This window comes from Rhinatrema bivittatum, chromosome 7 (genome assembly GCF_901001135.1).
Source record: "Rhinatrema bivittatum chromosome 7, aRhiBiv1.1, whole genome shotgun sequence".
Classification (NCBI taxonomy): domain Eukaryota; kingdom Metazoa; phylum Chordata; class Amphibia; order Gymnophiona; family Rhinatrematidae; genus Rhinatrema; species Rhinatrema bivittatum.
In genome coordinates, this window is record NC_042621.1 from 274,246,502 (window position 1) to 274,265,285 (window position 18,784).

General features: G+C 41.7%; 1 protein-coding gene across 2 annotated transcripts in view; it reads left to right on the forward strand.

The window, feature by feature from the left end:
• The window catches only part of SUFU (SUFU negative regulator of hedgehog signaling), a 268,510-nt gene extending 250,514 nt beyond the window's left edge, over window positions 1-17,996 (forward strand). For both annotated transcript variants that reach the window (XM_029610267.1, XM_029610268.1), the window contains exon 12: window positions 17,059-17,996. In XM_029610267.1, the coding sequence (XP_029466127.1) occupies window positions 17,059-17,148 (90 nt within the window). In that variant the 3' untranslated portion in view covers window positions 17,149-17,996. The remainder of the gene's footprint in view (window positions 1-17,058) is intronic.
• Window positions 17,997-18,784: the final 788 nt, after the last annotated feature.

An 18,784-nucleotide genomic window follows, 5' to 3' on the forward strand; every position in this document is an offset into this window, starting at 1 on the left:
ATAATGTCCATTCTTGATACAAACTCTCTCTCTCTTTGTAGCTAGTCCATCTCTTTTTTTCCACATTTTATCAAAGTCTATCTTTTGAAAGTTAAATACTAGAACAGTATATTTACTTAATGTCCTCGCTCCAGTCACTAACTCAAATTTGATAACATTATAATCACTATAGCCAAGCAGCCCCACTACTGTTACCTCTCACAACAATTCCTGCATTCTATTAAGAATAAGGTCTAAAATAGCTCTCCCTCTCGTCAGTTACCAGACCAACCACTCTATAAAGCAGTCATTTATTTCATCTAAAAACTTTATCTCCCTAGCATTTTCTGATGTGACATTTACCCAATCAATATTGGAGTAGTTGAATTTCCCATTATTACTGTGCTGCCAAATTTGTTAGCTTCTGTAATTTCCATTAGCATTTCATTGTCCGTCTGTTCATTTTGATCAGGTGGACAGTAGTATACCCCCACCGTAATACTCTTCCCTATTACACATGGAATTTCCAGGCATATGGATTCTACTGTGCATTTAGCCTTCTGCAGGTTCTTTATCCTATTGGACTCTGTGCCACCCCTAACAAAGTGCCACTCCCCCACCAAGTTGATCCTCCCTATCACTGTGTTATAATTTAAACCCTGGTATAACACTGTCCCATTGGTTATTCTCCTTCCACTAGGTCTTTGAGATGCCAATTAAGTCTACCTCTTCATTCAGTGCCATACATTCTATCTCTCCCATTTTAATTTTTAGACTTCTGGCATTAGTAAATAGACATTTCAAAGTACGTTTTTTATTTGTATATACAACTTTCTTATCAATTGACAGGGATAATTTGGAATCTTTTAACTCTTTTCTGTATAGGCACATACTTTTTTTTGGAACCTTTCTATCTGAATGCCCTAATTCCCTTATTTCCTTTGAAGATGCCTCCCTCCAAGCCACACACTGCTGAGCAACTGAAAGCTTCCCCCATATTCTATTTTAAAAGCTGCTATGTGGATATCAAAACAGATTATTCCAAATATATATGTCTTTGGATGGTAATTTTATTTCATTCTCTGAGACAGTTCTCAAAACATAGGCTTTTATATTGTCTCTAAATTGACCTGTGTTACTCATTTAAATCTGCCATTACGTGCTGGGTTTTCTAAATTGCGAATATTACATCTGATATTTAACTACCCTTGGTTACAGTAATGCGCTGTTAATTGGCATACCTAAATACCATACACATGCACTGCAACTGCTGCAAAATATGGCAATGCGTATGGTGCTAAAAGGTTGACTGAGAGATTATGTAACTCTGTTACTGAAAAAAAACAAAACTACATTGGTTACCAGTTGAACAAGTTTAACATTTTAACCTTGACTTTTAAATACATTAAGAATTGCCCATCCTACCTGTCTGGTCTATTGCAGTTTTATAAACCATGTTGATTTCCTGCGATCACAAAACAATATGCTCCTAGTCATCCCCTCATTAAAGGATTTGTTATGCAGGCACTCATAATAGAGCATTTTCTGCTGTTGGATCACAGCTATGGAATTCTATTTCTAGACATTTGAGACTGACTCCTGATATTAAATGCTTTCGTAAACAACTGAAAGTATTTTTATTTCATGAAACTTTCACGACTGTTTAATCTAATCTATTAGTTTACATGTCTGTATTGATGTAATCTGTTTTATTATATACCACTTAGATGAATTTTATTTATAATTTGCGGTTTCTGAGAATTATAAATTAATCTCTTTTTTTTAAAGGTTAGTGCCAGCAGCCTGGTTCCACACCGTTTAAGGTGGAGCCTGTCTTTTCAGAATAGGCTTCCCCTTCCCCAAAACGTTGCCCAGGACCTAACAAAATTAAAACCTCTTCCTTGCACCATCATCTCATCCGCACATTGAGACTCTGGAGCTCTGCCTATCTCTGGGGACCTGCACGTAGAATAGGGAGCATTTCAGAGAATGCTACCCTAGAAGTTCTGATTTCAGCTTTCTACCTAAGAGCCTAAATTTGGCTTCTACAACCTCTCTCCCACACCTTCCTGTGTCATTGGTATCCACATATACCAAGACTGCCAGGCTCTCTAAAATCTTATCTGTGACATGTGAGGTCTGCCACCTTTGTACTAGATATGCTCCAATTTTATACAGAGAATACAGGTCATGTATATCAGCCTGACAGCAGCTGTGCAAATCAATAGGATAACCTCAGACAATTTATTGGAAAGAGGGACACTGCAAGGTTACCCCTTGTCCACATTGTTATTGGCAGTAATGATTGAACTTCTGGCAGATAAAAATCACACATACTATAGGATATAAGGTAGAGGAGGATGGAGAGCATAAAATTGCTTTATTTGAAGATGATCTGTTTTATTTGTATGTATGTATGTGTGTATATACACACACACATACACATGGTGGCTTGCAAAAGTATTTGACTCCCTAAAAAGTCAGCAGATTTGTATGGATTACAAATGACACTTACACAGATTGTTCCAGACAGTATGTTTATTGCAAACCAGTATGCTTTTAAAATAAATTTTCAAAGTCACAATTAATTATTTCTCTGCATTTTTTGTAAAATGAAATTAAAAACTGAGAAATGCTGCTTGCATAAATATTCAACCCCTTCAGACTAACAGCTTTGCCTGTTGGGGTACATTTCTTCCAGCTTTTCACACTGGTTAGAAGTATATATTCTGTATAGTAAATTCCTTAGAATCTATCCTATTAAAGATAGTGAAAGAGTTTGACAGACTTTCTAGATTCAAATTAGAACATAACATAAGATGCTATACTGGGTCAGATCAAAGGTCCATTAAACCCAGTATCCTGTTTCCACCAATGGCCAATCCAGGTCACAAGTACCTGGCAGATTCCAAGCTGCTTATCCAAATCTTTTTTAAACACAGCTACATTAATACCTTTCACCACTTCCTCTGGCAACAAATTCCAAGCTTAATTATGCATTGAGTAAAGAAATATTTTCTCTTATTAGTTTTAAATGCATCACCTAATAATATCATTGTGTGTTTCCTAGTCTTTGTACTTTTTGAAAGTGTAAACAACAGATTGACATTCACTCATTCCATTCCATTCATTATTTTATAAACCTCTATCATATCTCCCGTCAGCCATCTCTTCTCCAAGCTGAAGCCTAACCTCTTTAACCTTTCCTCATAGATGAATTGTTCCATCCCCTTTATCATCTTTGTCGCCCTTCTCTGTACCTTTTCTAATTCTGCTATATATCTTTGTTGAGATGTGACCAGAACTGCATGCAGTACTCAAAATGAGGTCACACCATGGAGCAATATAGAGGCATTATGATTATTTTCTTTGTTGTTCTTCATTCCTTTCGTAATAATTCCTACCGTTGTATTTGCTTTCTTGGCTGCTGCTGCATACTGAGCAGAAGATTTCAACGTATTTTCAACAATGGCACCTTTTCCTGAGTGGTGACTCCTAATGTAGAAGCTCGCATTGTGTAGCCATAATTTAGATTATTCTTCCCTAAGTGAATCACTTTACACTTGTCCACATTACATTCAATTTGCATTTTCCATTTGCAAATGTAAATTGAGGGACCAATGTTTATAAAACCCATGTTAAAATGGGAGTAAAATTTTAGCATGGGTTTTACTGGTGGTAAAAACCAACAGCCCCACAGGATGCAGGAAACTGACATGCACATAGACCAGAAGGTTAAAAACCAGAAGGTTAAAAAAACAACCGCTAAATGGAAAAAAATGCACTTTTTTTTTTTAACTGATGGACTCTTTGTATGCAATTAAGTGCAAGTCCACACTAAAAAGAAAAAAAAAAAAGGTGGGGTAAAACAGGCAGTCTGACCTCCCCCCTTTTTTTTTTTTTTTTTTTTTTTTACTACCTGCCACCTTCCTCTTTTGACTCATTTTTTGAATCCCTGCTTTCACACAATACATACACCCTCAGCCTTCAATTAGTGATCAGCCAAGGGAGCAGAGCCCAATATAACCAGGGCTCTAGAGAACAAACATTTTTCAAAAAATGTCTTTAGGAGCAAGGCAGAGGTGGGGGCATGATCTCTCCTAGCCCTCTACCCAGCTTTAAAAAACTCCCACTCTTCCTCCTAGTCACCCTCCAGAGTCATGGCATCTAAATTCCACTCTCACCTCCAGGCCCTCCCGAACTCCCAGGGAACCCCAGCTGGAGGAATTAAAAGATCTAACCACCTCAGGCAGGGCAGTAGTCAATACTGATAAAGCTCTGAGCTGTACAGGCACGTGATATTAAAATATGCACTCCTTCATTGGCCACGGATTGGACCCTCAACTGACAGCTGTCAGTGAAAGGACTGATCCCCCATTCAGAATTCAAATTCACCTTTCATGATCCAGTCCTAAAATACAAATTTGTTGACGTGATATAATAAAGTACATTTTTCTGATTACAAGGTGCTTGCTTTCCAAGATATGTTGATATTACCATTGGGTATGCTTGAATTTATTCAGGATTGAACAAAGTTAATCTAGTTACTCATTTCTTGGTTGCTACAAGAAGAAATATAACAGGTCTTTGGAATAAAACTATAAACCAGGGGTAGGCAACTCCGGTCCTGGAATGCCTCAAACAAGTCTGGTTTTCAGGATATCTACAATGAATATGCAAGAGGTAAATTTGCATACAAATGTTTCATGCATATTCATTGTGGATGTCCTGAAAATCAGCTAAAAACAAAACCATCTTTCAGTTCAGGCGCTGGTTTACAGCAGGGATAGGCAAGTTCAGGGCCAGAGTTGTCTATCCGTGCTGTAAACCATCGTTTCTTAGCATTCAGACAGATGGACCCAGAAACAGTAGATTATGCACCTCTACCAGATGGAGCAAAGTTGATGTCACAGTATATATATACCCCTGCATTGACATCAGCCTGCCAGTATTCTCCATCTCCAGCAGATGGTGGATGTGCACCTCCTTACTGGGGATTGCGTTGAAGTTTAATAGAAGGAGAAAGGAGGATAGAAGTTTATTGCCCTGCTCTCCTGTGGTTTTACCTTATGGCAATTTATGTAAGCCAATGTCGTAGCATTGTTTGATATCATCTGGACCGCTCGACCCTTCCGGTGAAAATCAGCATACAGTTGCAGTGGTGGTTGCAAGTGGACCATCTAAGGAAGGAAAGGGATTTCCCTACGATCACTGGACTGGCGAGCCTCCAGGGTTGGGGGGCCCACTGTCAGGAGTTGATCATGCAAGCACACTGGAATACAGAAGAGTCTCTCTGGAGCATCAATTGCCTGGTACCCCGGGCCATCCGGTTGGCATGCTTACACCACGATTGTGGACCGATTGCAGGGTCGAGCGGTCCGGATGATATCGAACAGTGCCATGACAGTGGCTTACATAAATTGCCAAGGAGGAATCAAGAGCCAGCAGTGTTACAGGAAATAGCCCAACTCATGGAATGGGCAGAAGTGTATCTTCAGGAGATTTCAGCCTCCCACATTGCAAGAAGAGACAATGTAAGAGCTGATTTTCTCAGCAGACAGGGTCTGGACCCAGGAGAATGTGAATTGTCCAATGAGGTGTTCCAGCTCATAGTGAACCACTGGGGTCTCCCATATCTAGACCTTCTGGCGACATCTCACAATGCAAAGGTTTTTCGCTTCTTCAGTCACAAGAGAGACCAAAGGTCCTTTGGCATCAATTAACTCATACAGCAATGGCCGGTGGACAAGCTCCTATATGCTTTTCCCCGTGACCCATGTTTGACAGAATCATTCAGAGGATTGAGAGTTAAACAGGGATAGTGCTTCTGGTGGTCCCAGATTGGCCCAGGAGGCTGTGGTATACAGATCTGCAAAGGCTCTTGGTGGACCTTCCTATCAGATTACTGGTGCACAGGGATCTTCTGCAACAGGACCGTTCTTCATGAAGATTAGACTCCATTTTGTCTTACGGTATGGCTCTTAAGAGGGTTCACATTCTGAAGTGTGGGTATTACACTATGGTGATTGCCACCTTGCCTTAGCCTATGTGCGGGTTTGGCGAGTGTTTGAGGCTTAGTGTGAGGATCGAGGGGTCCTTCCTTGTTTAGTTAAAATGCCACTCATTCTGGAGTTTTTGCAGGGTAGATTGAGTTTGGCCCTTAATTCATTGAAAGTACAGGTGGCAACTTTTGGCTGTTTTCAAGGTCAGGTGAATGATGGACCCTTATCGGCTCATCCACACATGGCTCCCTTCTTAAAAAAGTGTGAAACATATTCATCCTCCCCTGCAGTTGCCAGTACTTTGGGGAGTCTTAATCTGGTTTTGGATTTCTTGGCAGGTTCCACCTTCCAACCGCTGCATAGTCTATCCTTGAGTTACATTGAAAACTGTGCTTCTTGTGGCAATTTGTTCTGCACAAAGAATCTCCGAACTGCAGGCATTGTCTTACCGGGAGCCATTCCTGAGAGTGTCTCCGGGGGCGATACAGATACGTACTGTTCCGTCTTTTTTGCCAACGGTGGTCTTGGATTTTCATTTGAATCAATCAATTTCCCTGCCGTATCTAGACAGAGAGATACAGATAAATATTGCCTGTTAAAGTGCTTGGATATTAAGAGGGCATATCTTGAGGTATTTGGAGGTTTCTAAACCTCTCAGCAAGACTGACCAGCTGTTTATACTCCATAGTGGGCATGAGCAGGCGAACTAGTGGTGTCGCAGGCTACTATAGCCCGCTGGATTCAGGAGGTAGTCACGGCCACGTATGTGGATGCTGAGCAGCCATTACCTAATCAGGTTAGGGCTCATTCCACTAGGGCTCAGGCAGTGTCATGGGCAGAGATTAGATTGTTGTCTCCTGTTGAGATTTGTCGAGTTGCAACGTGGTCCTCCTTACATGTCTCTTCCAGGCATTATTGTCTGGATGTGCAGGCCCGGGAGGACGCAGCTTTCACACATGCAGTTTTGACTGGACCATGGGCAGCCTTCCACCCTGATCAGGAGTAGCTTTGATAGATCCCATTGGTTCTGGATCCACCTGTCTGAACGCTAAGAAAGGAGAAATTACTACTTACCTGATAATTTCCTTTTCTTTAGTACAGACAGGTGAATTTACCTTCCTGCTCTTGGCTGTGCTGTGGTCCTCTTGCATGGCTGTGTTCCAGAGATTACTGGTAAGTGTCAATCCAGTCCCTAGACTAGAGTTATTGCACTCCACGTCTGAGCTCAGTGGCTTCCTGTTGGCTGAGTGCTGGAGTGGTTATTTGTTAATAATCAAGTTTTTGTTAGTTTGTCAACAGTTGGATTTTGCAGAGAATACTGACAGGCTGATGTCACTGCAGGGGGTATATGTACCATGATGTCAGCTTTTCTCTGTCTCCATCTACTGGTAGAGGTGCATAACTCACTGGTTCTGGATCCACTTGCCTTGCCCTGTACTAAAGAAAAGGAAATTATCAGGTAAGTAGTAATTTCTTCAGTTTAATCCTTGACTAGTTTTCAGGAGTTGACACACCCTTCATCTGGTCCAAAAACTGAATGAGCAAAAGGTGAAAATTTAAGTGAATCATACAATGTACTCCAGTGACATTAAGACAAAGAAAGGAGGGGGGGGGGGATTGGGGGTTGCAGTGATCAGAGGATGACAGGCAATGGAATTTTCTGGCTGGGAATTAGTGTCTGATCTTTTCAACAAATACCTTCCTAGATTTGTATCTGGATGACACCAACAATGGGAACAATTAACCTGTCATTGAGGAGAGAATTATTCTAATTACTAGAAGTGTGCAGCGAAAACATGCTCATTTTGTTTTTGGTTTTTGTTGTTGTTTTTTATATCGTTTTAAAAAGAACATCTCTACCAACTACGCAAATGTATGGGCCCCCTTTTTGGATTTTATTGCTAAAGATTTATTGGTTTTCTTGAAAACCTGAATCTCTGTTTTCCTTCTCAGTACATAAGAGGGTTTAAAGGGAAATGGCAGATATATTTATAGTAGGAGAAGGTTATAGTGTGGTAACTCTGGGATTTTAGCAAGAAGGATTAGTATCGTGTATAAATAATAAAAGACTCCAACAAAGCAAGTTTAGTTTTATTCACTTTCTGGGTGGATGTTAACATTTTTGTTTGCTATAAACAGGGTATATAAGTTTGCTTATATATGAAATTATGTATGCTTTGTAATGTAGATTTTGTATTATAGAGCTTTCATTTAGTTCCTTAAATCTTTTCTTAATAAGCAAATACTGAATAAAGTTAAACCTCAAACACAGTTTGAGGATTTTTTTTTTTATCTTTCATAGTTTAAGGCTTTCCCTTTTAGAGATGATTGGGCTGGTAACCCTGTGGCAAGGTTGTCTGCATACTAAAAATGATCTTCAGGGGACAAGATCAAGATCTACTTACTAGCAGCATAAATATTTGTAAAAAAAAAAAAAAAATGCCAATAAAATCATGGGGCCTTGTAAGAATTGTGGGAAATTGTTGAAAGTGACAAAGATGAGTTTATGAAGGCTGTGACACCCAAGGCCATTCCAGTATTGTCTATCTAGATCTGTATAAATAAAAGGCTTGTGTTGGTCGTGACGGTCACACTGCAAAGCCCTGTGTCTCTCACGCTCCCGCACACCCACGCAGGTTTGCACAAGGGCTCAAACAAACTCGCACATGTGTGCACACAAGCTTTCCCTTTCAAACTTATCCCGGGCACCAAGGACATTTGCACCTGCTCTTTGTGTGGGTATTTTGTTCCATGGAAACAATGCATATAGATTGGAAAATGCAATCTTCATGCGCTGCTTTCCTCCCCTAACCCTGGGGAATGTCGCTTTGACATGCAGCTAACATCACGTGCATTGTGCAACACCAACCATCTTTTCAATCATGTTTAGAGGAAGTGTCATTTTCAGACGTCCAATCTAAATGGGGGAAAATGTGCTTTACCTGTGTAAATGGATTTCATTGTTATCCCCCTGTATAACATTTGTACTCCATTAACATGTAGAAGAGTTTTATTTTAATCAGTCACAAGCAAAGTAAAGTGTGTGTACATTTGTGTGGTGAAGCCCGTGCAAACACCACCCCCCTACAGCGAGACAGGTCCTTAGGTATGCTGTGTATGCTATATGTGAATGGCACTTTTACCCTCCTGTCTGGGCCTTTGTGATGTTGTCGACCAAGTGAGAGTATTCCAGTCTCTGATGTTAGGAGATGGCCTGTCACCATCATTCCATTCCAATTCCAGACAAGCGCTTAAAATTCTTAAAAAAAAAAAAAAAAAAATAGTTGCTAATGTAGTGGTTGATATATAATGATTGAGTCTATATACATGATGCACATCAAGTAGAATTTGGCTCCTTACCTGACCAGTAGAGAACAGTCACACAGCAAAATAAATATTTAGCTGTAGGTAAGGCAGAAAGGGTGAATTTTCAAGTCTTAGCCAGAAAGCAGTTGTCTTAGGCTTGCTTGTTTTATAGCTGTATTGCTGCTTCTTGGATCTTCTTCCAAAGTACCTCATTGGTTTATTTTTTCTAAAAAATTTTAATTTTAAAAAAGTAACAACTGGCCTTTCATATATCAGAGTGGTGTTATGTTCACTTAATACCGTTCCAAGATTGCTTTCCAACCTGAACTGGAACGCCAAGCGTTGCACTTTGCTCATAGATTTTAATAATTGGTCTCAAGTACTTTTCTATGCCATAAAAATGAAAGAAACAGTGTGTTTCATTCCTTCTTCAGGGGCACATTGGACTGAATGCATATAGTAAAATAAAGTTTTCACCTCATAATAACATTGTTTGCCCATGAAAAAGGAACGAATACAGTGTTGGGCACTGGAGTTCAGTGTGTTATAACATTCATATAAAAGGACGCTTCTCATGCTTCTTTGCGCATCGCCACTAAGATAAATGTTGCACGGTCTTGTCCTTTGAGATATTTTAAATGCATCAATTGAAAAATTATTTGTAAAAAAAAATATATTTTATTTTTATGGCATAGAAAAAATATTTGAGACCGATGATTAAAATCTATGAGCAAAGTGCAATGCCTTAAATTCCAGTTTAGATTGGAGAGTAATCTTGGAATGGTATTAAGTGAACATACACCACTCTAATATATGAAGGTCTCATTTTGATTTCCTTTCACTCATTTTTTTTTTCTGCCTTTTTGAAGATTGTTTATTCACCACTGGGAATCTATTTGGTTAATATGTTTGTGTGAACTTCTAGCAGTCATTTATCACACAGAATGGAGTAATTTGTGCTTCAGGGGTTGAAAAACTGAAATTGGTCCAATATTGTTCTAGCTGTTCAAACAATAGATACTGTATGATAATAAGTTAGTAAGTGATGACAGATAAAGACCAAAGTGGCCCATCCAGTTTGCCCAGCACAGTGTTGAAGGTTGTAACTGCCGTTCTATGCAAGTTACCCCCTTGCCTTGTGTTTAGGGCTCTAATTGCCACTGCATGCAGATTATCCCCTTGCCTTCTGTTCAGCCGCTCCACTTTCCGGAAACTATCCCCCCCAGGAGCTTCATATTATGAGCCCCTAGTTCCCTATACGTACAAGGATCAGACCAGAAAAGTGGGCTGTGTATCCCTCCCAGCAGGTGGAGTCCGAGAACAATTAGAGCTTTGGGCACTGCTACATAACGAGAGTGCCACCTGCAGTCCCTCAGTATTTCTCTGACTCCAGCAGCTGGAAGACAGGCACCTGCAGTCTTAGTTAATTTTTCAGTTTAGTTAGATTTTTTCCTCTGGGTTTTTTTCTTCAGGATTGCTTCCTGAGGTGTTAGGCACCTTCGTGGGCCATCCCTCAGTCGAAGCCGGATGTCCGGGGGGGGGGGGGGGGGGGGGGGGGGGTTGGTTACCTCCGTCTGGGTTTCGTCCGTCACCACTCAAGAGTGTGAAGACCAGGGGCTCCTGGTTACTTACCTCCGTGGCTGCTCCTTCGACCCTCTCTGCTCTACAGGACTCAGTAAAGCTTAAAAAAAAAAAAAAGTAAAACTGAGTGAGACTTCCTCTGTGGTTTCGAGCTGAGGTAAGGAGTCGGGTTGGGACAGCCAGCCTTGCAAGCACTCCGGGGCGTTTGGCAGCCCAAGGCCCCCTTTCCTTCTACTCCCAGGGTTCCGGGTTGCTCTGAAGGGACGGGGTAAGTGTTTTCTTCGCCAGCCAGTTTTTGGCATGGTGAAGAAAAGCTTGTTGGCATTTTTTTTCTATTTTTTCCGTTCCTCCCCTCAGCTCCTGGGCCGCATGGCTGCACATTTTTTTTCAAGGGGCCCTCGCTTTCTCTCCGCACTCTGTCAGGCGTGTGGGCGTGAAGGCAGAATTTAGTTTTGTTTTTTCTCTCCCTTATCCTTCCTAGGGATGAAGTGTTCGTCGGGCCCTGAGCCCTTCCCCCCAGGACTGGGGGTCTTCATGCCAAAGCTCAAGGAAGGAGGGATCCCCTCCAGTCTTAGCCCTTGTGGCAGAGGACAGTGCTGGGGGACTGGGTGAACTAGCTCCTCAGGATCCCATTCCGGCAGATGGAGACCCGGAGGGGTTTTCGCCGGAGTTTGTCTTGTTAATGCACCAGGCTTTCCTGGCCAGAAAGCAGGCGGGCTTCAGGAGGCAAATTCAGTTAGTGGGTCTTTCTGAGCTGCCGTTCAAGAAGGGTTGACTTGAGGAACAGCAGGCCCGCGGAGGAAGTGATGGTCCCCAGGGGCCGCAGACCTCTCCCCCACCCTCCGGAGTTCCAGATCCAGGTTCAGCTCGGGTTCCAGATTTGGTTCCTGATCTTGGGGACCCTGATCAAGATGCTGCAGATGATGATGATTTGCCACCCACAGAAGGGGATGATCCTAGCGTGGTCCGCCTTTTTAAGCGGGAGGAATTACAACCCCTTATTCCCCAGGTGTTGGAAGTTCTGGGGCTTAAGATCTCTCAGGAAGAATCAGATAGTGATAGGGTTAATCCGGTTCTTGACGGAATACGGGGGCCCACTTCGTCCTTTCCACTGCCTAAAAAGGTTCGCAAGCTGGTGACCCGCGAGTGGGATGCACCGGAATTGGGGCTCAAGGTGGGCAGAGCTATGGCCAAGCTCTATCCTCTTTCAACAGATGTCTTGGATCTTCTGAAAATTCCGAAGGTGGATGCGGCGGTTTCGGCTGTGACAAAGACCACTATTCCAATAGCGGATGTTGCCGCTTTAAAAGATATGCAGGACCATAAGCTGGAGATCCAGTTGAAGCGATTCTTTGAAGTGGCTGCATTGAGTCTTCGGGCCACGATCTGCACCAGCCTCATGCTGAGGGCATGTTTGTGCTGGGTTCAGGCCTCTAACACCACTACAGGAGCTGGCAGTGCTGCTGCCTTGGAGGGCGCTCGTTTGGAGGCGGGCATCGCATATGTAGCAGATGCACTTTACGACATAGTGCGAACTTCAGCGCGCAGCATGGTTTCTGTAGTGACTGCGCGCCGACTGCTGTGGCTGCGCAATTAGTCAGCGGATTTGTCTTCAAAATCTCAGCTGTGTAACCTCCCGTTTTAAGAGTAAACTCCTGTTCGGTGAGGAACTGGAGCAGTTGGTAAAGCTACTCGGAGAATCTAAGGGGCATATGTTGCCAGAAGATAAAAGGCCCACCAGAAAGCAGTTTATGGGCTTCACCAGGAACTTATCCAAACCTATTTTAAGCCAGCTACACTAGCTGCCTTAATCATATCCTCTGGCAACAAATTCTAGGGCTTAATTGTGAGTTGAGTGAGAATTTTCTCCGATTTGTTTTAAATTGCTACTTTCTAACTTCATGGAGTGCCCCTAGTCCTTGTATTATCTGAAAGAGTAAATAACAGATTCACATTTACCCGTTCAAGTCTCTTCATGATTTTGTAGACCTCTATCATATTTCCCCTAAGCTATCTCTTCTCCAAGCTGAGCAACCCTAACCTCTTTAGCCTTTCCTGATAGGGAAACTGTTCCATGCCCTTTATCATTTTAGTCTACCTTCTGTGCTTTCTCCAGTGCAACTATATCTTTTTAGAGATGCGACAACCAGAACTGCACACAGTATTCAAGGTGCAGTCTAACCATTGAGCGATACAGAGGATATGACATCCTCCATTTTATTTGCCATTCCCTTCTTAATAATTCTTAATATTCTGTATGCATTTTTGACTGCCACAAGCACACTAAGCTGACAATTTCAATGTAATATCAACTGACGCCCAGATCTCTTTCCTGGGTGGTAAATCCTAAAATGGAACCTAACATCGTGTAGCTACAGCACGGGTTATTTTTCCCTTCATGCATCACCTTGCATTTATCCACATTAAAATTCATCTGCCATTTGGACGCCCAATCTTCCAGTTTTACAAGGTCCTCCTACAATTTATCACAATTCACTTGGAATTTAACTACTCTGAATAATTTTATGTACTCGTTCACATTGACTTCTTGCTCTGTAGCTCTTTGGTTTCACATTTACCTGTTCTGATTTTATTTTATTTATTTATTTATTATTAATCAGGAATGTCCAGGTGCTTTATCAAACTTAGGTCTGACATTGAAACTTCTTAGTAGTTGATGGATTTAAAATGTGACCAATTATAGAGAAAGTGACGTCACCCAGGGAAATGGCAGTTTAGACCCAGAGCTTCTACCCCGATTTAGCAAACTTTTGCAATCAGAGCGTTTTTGGCCCCACAGCAATAGCGGAGGTATGGAGAGGGGATTGAGATATGTCTCTGATACGTTGCAAAAGAAAAAACAGAGAAAGCATTGGGACTACACGGATTCTCATCCAAATTTTATAAAACCTTCAAGTTGGCTATTACTTGACCTTGGTAGAAATGTTTAATTACCTAAGGGACACTGGGGAATTGGCTCCAAGAGCTGATGTAGCTGGCATCATGGTTTTAGGCAAAGGGAGGGCAAGATCCAACATTATGTGGTTCATACCATCCCATTTCATTAATCAATCTAGATCTAAAGGTTTTAGCAAAAGTACTAGCTTGAGTAAAGTTGCTCCCCCCATACTTATACATGAGGATCAGTCGGGATTTGTTCCAGGCAGACGAGCTGCAGATAATGTGAGGAGGGTTATAAATTTAATGAGGCAGGTAAAACAACAAGAAGCTCCAGCAGTAGTGTTGGCAATAGATGCGGAAAAGGCCTTTGACAGGGTTGATTGGCTCTTCTTATTCCAGGTTTTGAAGAAATTGGGTCTGGGTGACTATTTTATAAAGTGGGTGCAAGAGTTATATAATCAGCCAAAGGCTTGTATTAGGGTTAATGGGGGTACTCAGAGTTATTTCCGTGGGGAGGGGTACCCGACAGGGCTGCCTGCTGTCGCCTTTATTATTTGCACTCTCTTTGGAACTTTTGGTAGCAAAATTTAGGCTACATCCGCTCATAAAAGGAGTATCAGTGAGGGTGAACTTTTATAAAATGACAGTGTTTGCAGATGATGTGTTTACGTTGACTGACCCCGAATTGTCTCTGAAAACATTATTGGAAGAGTTGCGATCTCATGGGGCTATTTCAGGATTCAAGTTAATGAAGATGACTCAGAAGCCTTGAACGTTACCGTGCCCAAGGAGGAGGTGCGCAGTTTGCAGAACCAATTGCCTTTTAGGAGAGCCAAGGAGAGTGTGAAATACCTCGGAGTGCGTATATATTCGAATTTGGACAATTTATTTGATATAAAGTATAGTCCATTAGTATCAGAGATCTAGAGAGGTGGGAGCGAGTACAGTTATCTTGGCTGGGAAGGATACATGCTGTTAAAATGAACCTATTGCCTAGATTCTATGTTTTTCAGACTCTTCCGGTACATGTTTCTGATGTGATGCTTAGAGGGTGGGAGAGGAAAATCTTTGGATTCATCTGGAGGAAAAGGCCACCTAGGGTGGCAAGAAAGGTCCTATATCAGCCGAAATATTCGGGGGGATTGGGAGTACCTAGATTGGAGTTGCAGCTCAGTTGCAAGCAGTGCTGGATTGGCATGGTGTGACTAAACCGAAGCTTTGGATAGTTTTGAAGTGTGATTTGACTGGGGTCCCATCTCTTGATAGACTTGTGTGGATGCAGGGGGGCTTAGTGGAGGGCCTCAGAGGGGCATCTCCCTAGACCAAAAGGGACTTTAGCAATATGGGTTAAATTTATAAAATTATTGGTGAGGGGACAAGCATTACTGGCATAGACCCTCTTCTTTTTTTTGTATAATGAAGACTTTCCTCCAGGGAATTCTAAAGATGTGGCAGCACGCTGGATAGATATGGGTCTGGAGAGGTTAGGGCAGTTTTGGGATAGAAACGGAGTTTTGTCCTTTGAGATGCTGGGTCCTAGATGTGCTTTAAGAGAGTGATAGGTTCACTTATATGCAAGTGGTATCGTTTACCTGTTCCAGCGGGGTAGCAGGGGCCATGCAACAGAATAAATCATTATTTGAGGCTGGTGTCTCCAAGGCAATCTCAAAAATTTGTGCTGCTTTGTGAGGAGAATTGGGATTTAAACCTAGACACACAGCAGCTTGGGAAAAAAGATCTGGGGGGTGGGTTGGAAGAGGATGCATGGGATCTGTGTTTTCAATTAACTGGGAGGAGATCAGTTTCTTCAAATATTATGGCGAATGGTTGCAAGGTTCTTGACTCCAGTTAAGTTAAATAGAATGCTTCCTTCTGACTCAGATCTTTGTTGGCGGGGCTGTGGAGGGAAGGATGATATTTTTCATCTCTGGAAATGTCCTAAGGTACTGGGACATGATTATCACCCTAATTATCACAGGATGGCAGGTGGGGAAAAATTGCTATTGATAGCCATGGGATTGGGAGATTTGAGTGAGAAAATGAGACGTCCAATATTGCATATAATAGTTGTGTCTAGGTGTGAATTGGCAGCATGGTGGCGTAAGGAGGATTTTCCACCAAAGGAGAAGGTGTAAGTAGGGTTGACCAGAGTGTTTGTTGGGGAAACCTACCGCTATATTGCATGACACAAAATCGTGCACACATTATCTTGCGTGGAAAGAAAAAAGAGGGTCTGCTTAAGATAGAGCAATTGAAGATTTCCATGTGAATGAGGAGCACACATATACCATTAGCTTCTTGGGGGATATAGGGGAGGGTAGATATAAGGATTAGGGGATGTTATGAATAAGGAATATGTGCTGAAGGAGAAAGGTAGGGAAGGGAGGGGATGATACAGCAAATCAAAATAAAACGGAGGCAGTAACAGTAGGAATTTGTGTCTGCAGTATTTCTCAGTCAAATCATTTTTGCTTTAATGTATACATGACTTTTGACTTGTTCATAATCATTATGTTCTACCTAAGTGTTTCAAGATGTTGGATGATCTTATTGATTGGCTGTTAATAACATTAAATTATAAAAAAAAAAAAAAAGTGACCAATTATAAAACTTGTTCCGGAATTCTAGCTTTATCAAACCAAGAAATTAAGGTTTAAAAAAATATTTATACATTCCGATCTATACGTAATAAGCCCATTGAATCTCTCATATCTTTTGCAGTTTTTCTTGCTATTTTTGAGCATTAGCATGGAAAGGTTTCTGCATTTGCTGCTGCAGAGAAGCAATAGCACTAAATTAATGACCTCACTGTTTCTGTGTCAACAGCTTGTGTTGTCGTAAATGCATCTTGTGTGTCTTTGTAGAATCTAGTGGAAGGTTAATGCACTGTGGGGAAGAAAAGATTTTCTTCAAGCATGAAAAAACAAATGTACATAACAACAAACAGAATGATAGAGCCAAAGTTGTCCACTGTTTGTAGAGGCTCTCTTACAGCACTAGTCATTCATTAAACAGTAACGAAATAACTGCCAGGTTTTTTTGTAAGAAAAAAAAAAACAGGAAACCTTTGTATTTCTTTATAAAGTCAGGCAGCAAAGCTACATTGGAACAAACATTGAGCTCTCACAACTGTTTCTGCAGATGTAGCCCAGAGCTTAACATTAACAGTGAGCTAAATCCTTTAAATCAAACGTTTGTATTTTGTGTTTCTTTTTTTTTTTTTTTTAATTTTCATCTAGTTTAGGGGAGCCCTTTAATGATCAACTTTCTCTTTCTCTGTTGCATGTAGCTTAAACTTCCAAAGGAGTACAGCTGGCCTGAAAAGAAACTGAAAATCTCCATCCTGCCGGATACGGTGTTTGATACCCCCTTGCACTGAGACCGAAGAATTGAATTACACCCTTCTGACAGCAGAGAGAGCCAAGTTACATACCCTGTGACTCTGTGTGATTAATGCAGAAAGGAAGGAGGCCTACGAAAAAAATATTACTGCAACAGAAAATGAGTGGTTGGAAATGAACATGAAGGGAGCTTTCGTAGCCTTTTCGTTCAACAATCTGTCAACAGCCAGTATGCAGTGAACCCACTGGGGGGAGGCAGGGGCAGTTTTAAACTTTGTTTACTGCTATAGGATATATCCCAAATTAGCATGGGAGGGCATATATTTGGGCACCCCCTATTTACATGCCAAGTCTAGCAGGTAGATTCACATAACCCATGGATGAAAAGTTATTTACATGACTCTGGAATCCCTTGATAGTCAGGCTTCTAATGACTACAGAACAATTCCTCCGATTTTTAAAAAAGTTTTTTTTTTGTTTGTTTTTTTTGTGTACATTTCACAGTGGTGACGAACAGTCATCTTGAATTTAACTAGATGAACTTCGGTATTCAGTCATAAATAGGAGCTTCTGAAGTGGAGCCCTTGCTTAGGATATGTCCAATTATCGCAGTTCAAGAAGGGGTGTTTTGGATACGCAGAATGAGCCTGGTTTTTCATAGCTCAGTCATCATTAATTCCAGCAAATTGTCCCCGGGGCTAGGTTTTGACTTCTGTTTTGCTGTAGACCACAGTTTGTGTTAGTTTTTGACAACCTGCTGTGCAGTCGCTTCCCTCCTCACCCAACATGGCATTTAATGTTGCAAGGTGCTTAGCTGGTGAATTTGTATTAACCCAGGACAAGCAGGATGGTAGTCCTCACATACGGGTGACATCATCGATGGAGCCTTATCAGGGAAAAACTTCTGTCAAAGTTTCTAGAAACATTTGTCTGGCACACTGAGCCCACTAAGCATGCCCAGTATGCAACGATCCCTGCAGCTACAGGGGTCTCCCTTCAGTCTCTTTTTTTCCGCGCTGCTTTTAGCCTTGCGTTGAAGGGAGCTCTGTGAGTTTTCTCACCATAATAATAATAATAATATTTTCTGTCAGAAAATTTTCCTTCTTGGGTCTCCCTTCAACATCCCGTTCGGTGAGTACTCTTTGGAGTCTTTTTTTTTTTTTTTTTTCTTTCGATTCCGGATACTTTACTATCAGTATCCGCGAGCCACCAACCGTTACCTGGCCTAAAAATGTTTATAATGGCCACAGGGTTCAAAAGATGTCCCAATTGTCCCCGGACAATGTCGATTACAGACCCGCATGACATCTGTGTTCTCTGCCTGGGATCAGGCCATGATGTCCGTGCATGTTCTACCTGCGCCCAGATGACACCGAAGGGCAGGAGAGCCCGACTGGATGAAATGGAGGAACTTTTCAAAAAGATCACTCCATCATCATCTTCTGCGTCGTCACCAAAAGAAATTCCTTCCTCTGTTGAAAAACATCGAGGTAAGAAAAAGGTCGATGACAGTCTATCACCGACCCCATCTGGATCTTCTATAGCATCCTCTTCAATATCCAGCAAAGATCATCGAGAGAAATGACGCCATCGACACCGCTCCGATTCCGTTCCATCGGAAGCATCGGTGCCTGCATCGGCTTCGAAGGATGTCGAACCAATTAAAAAAACGGG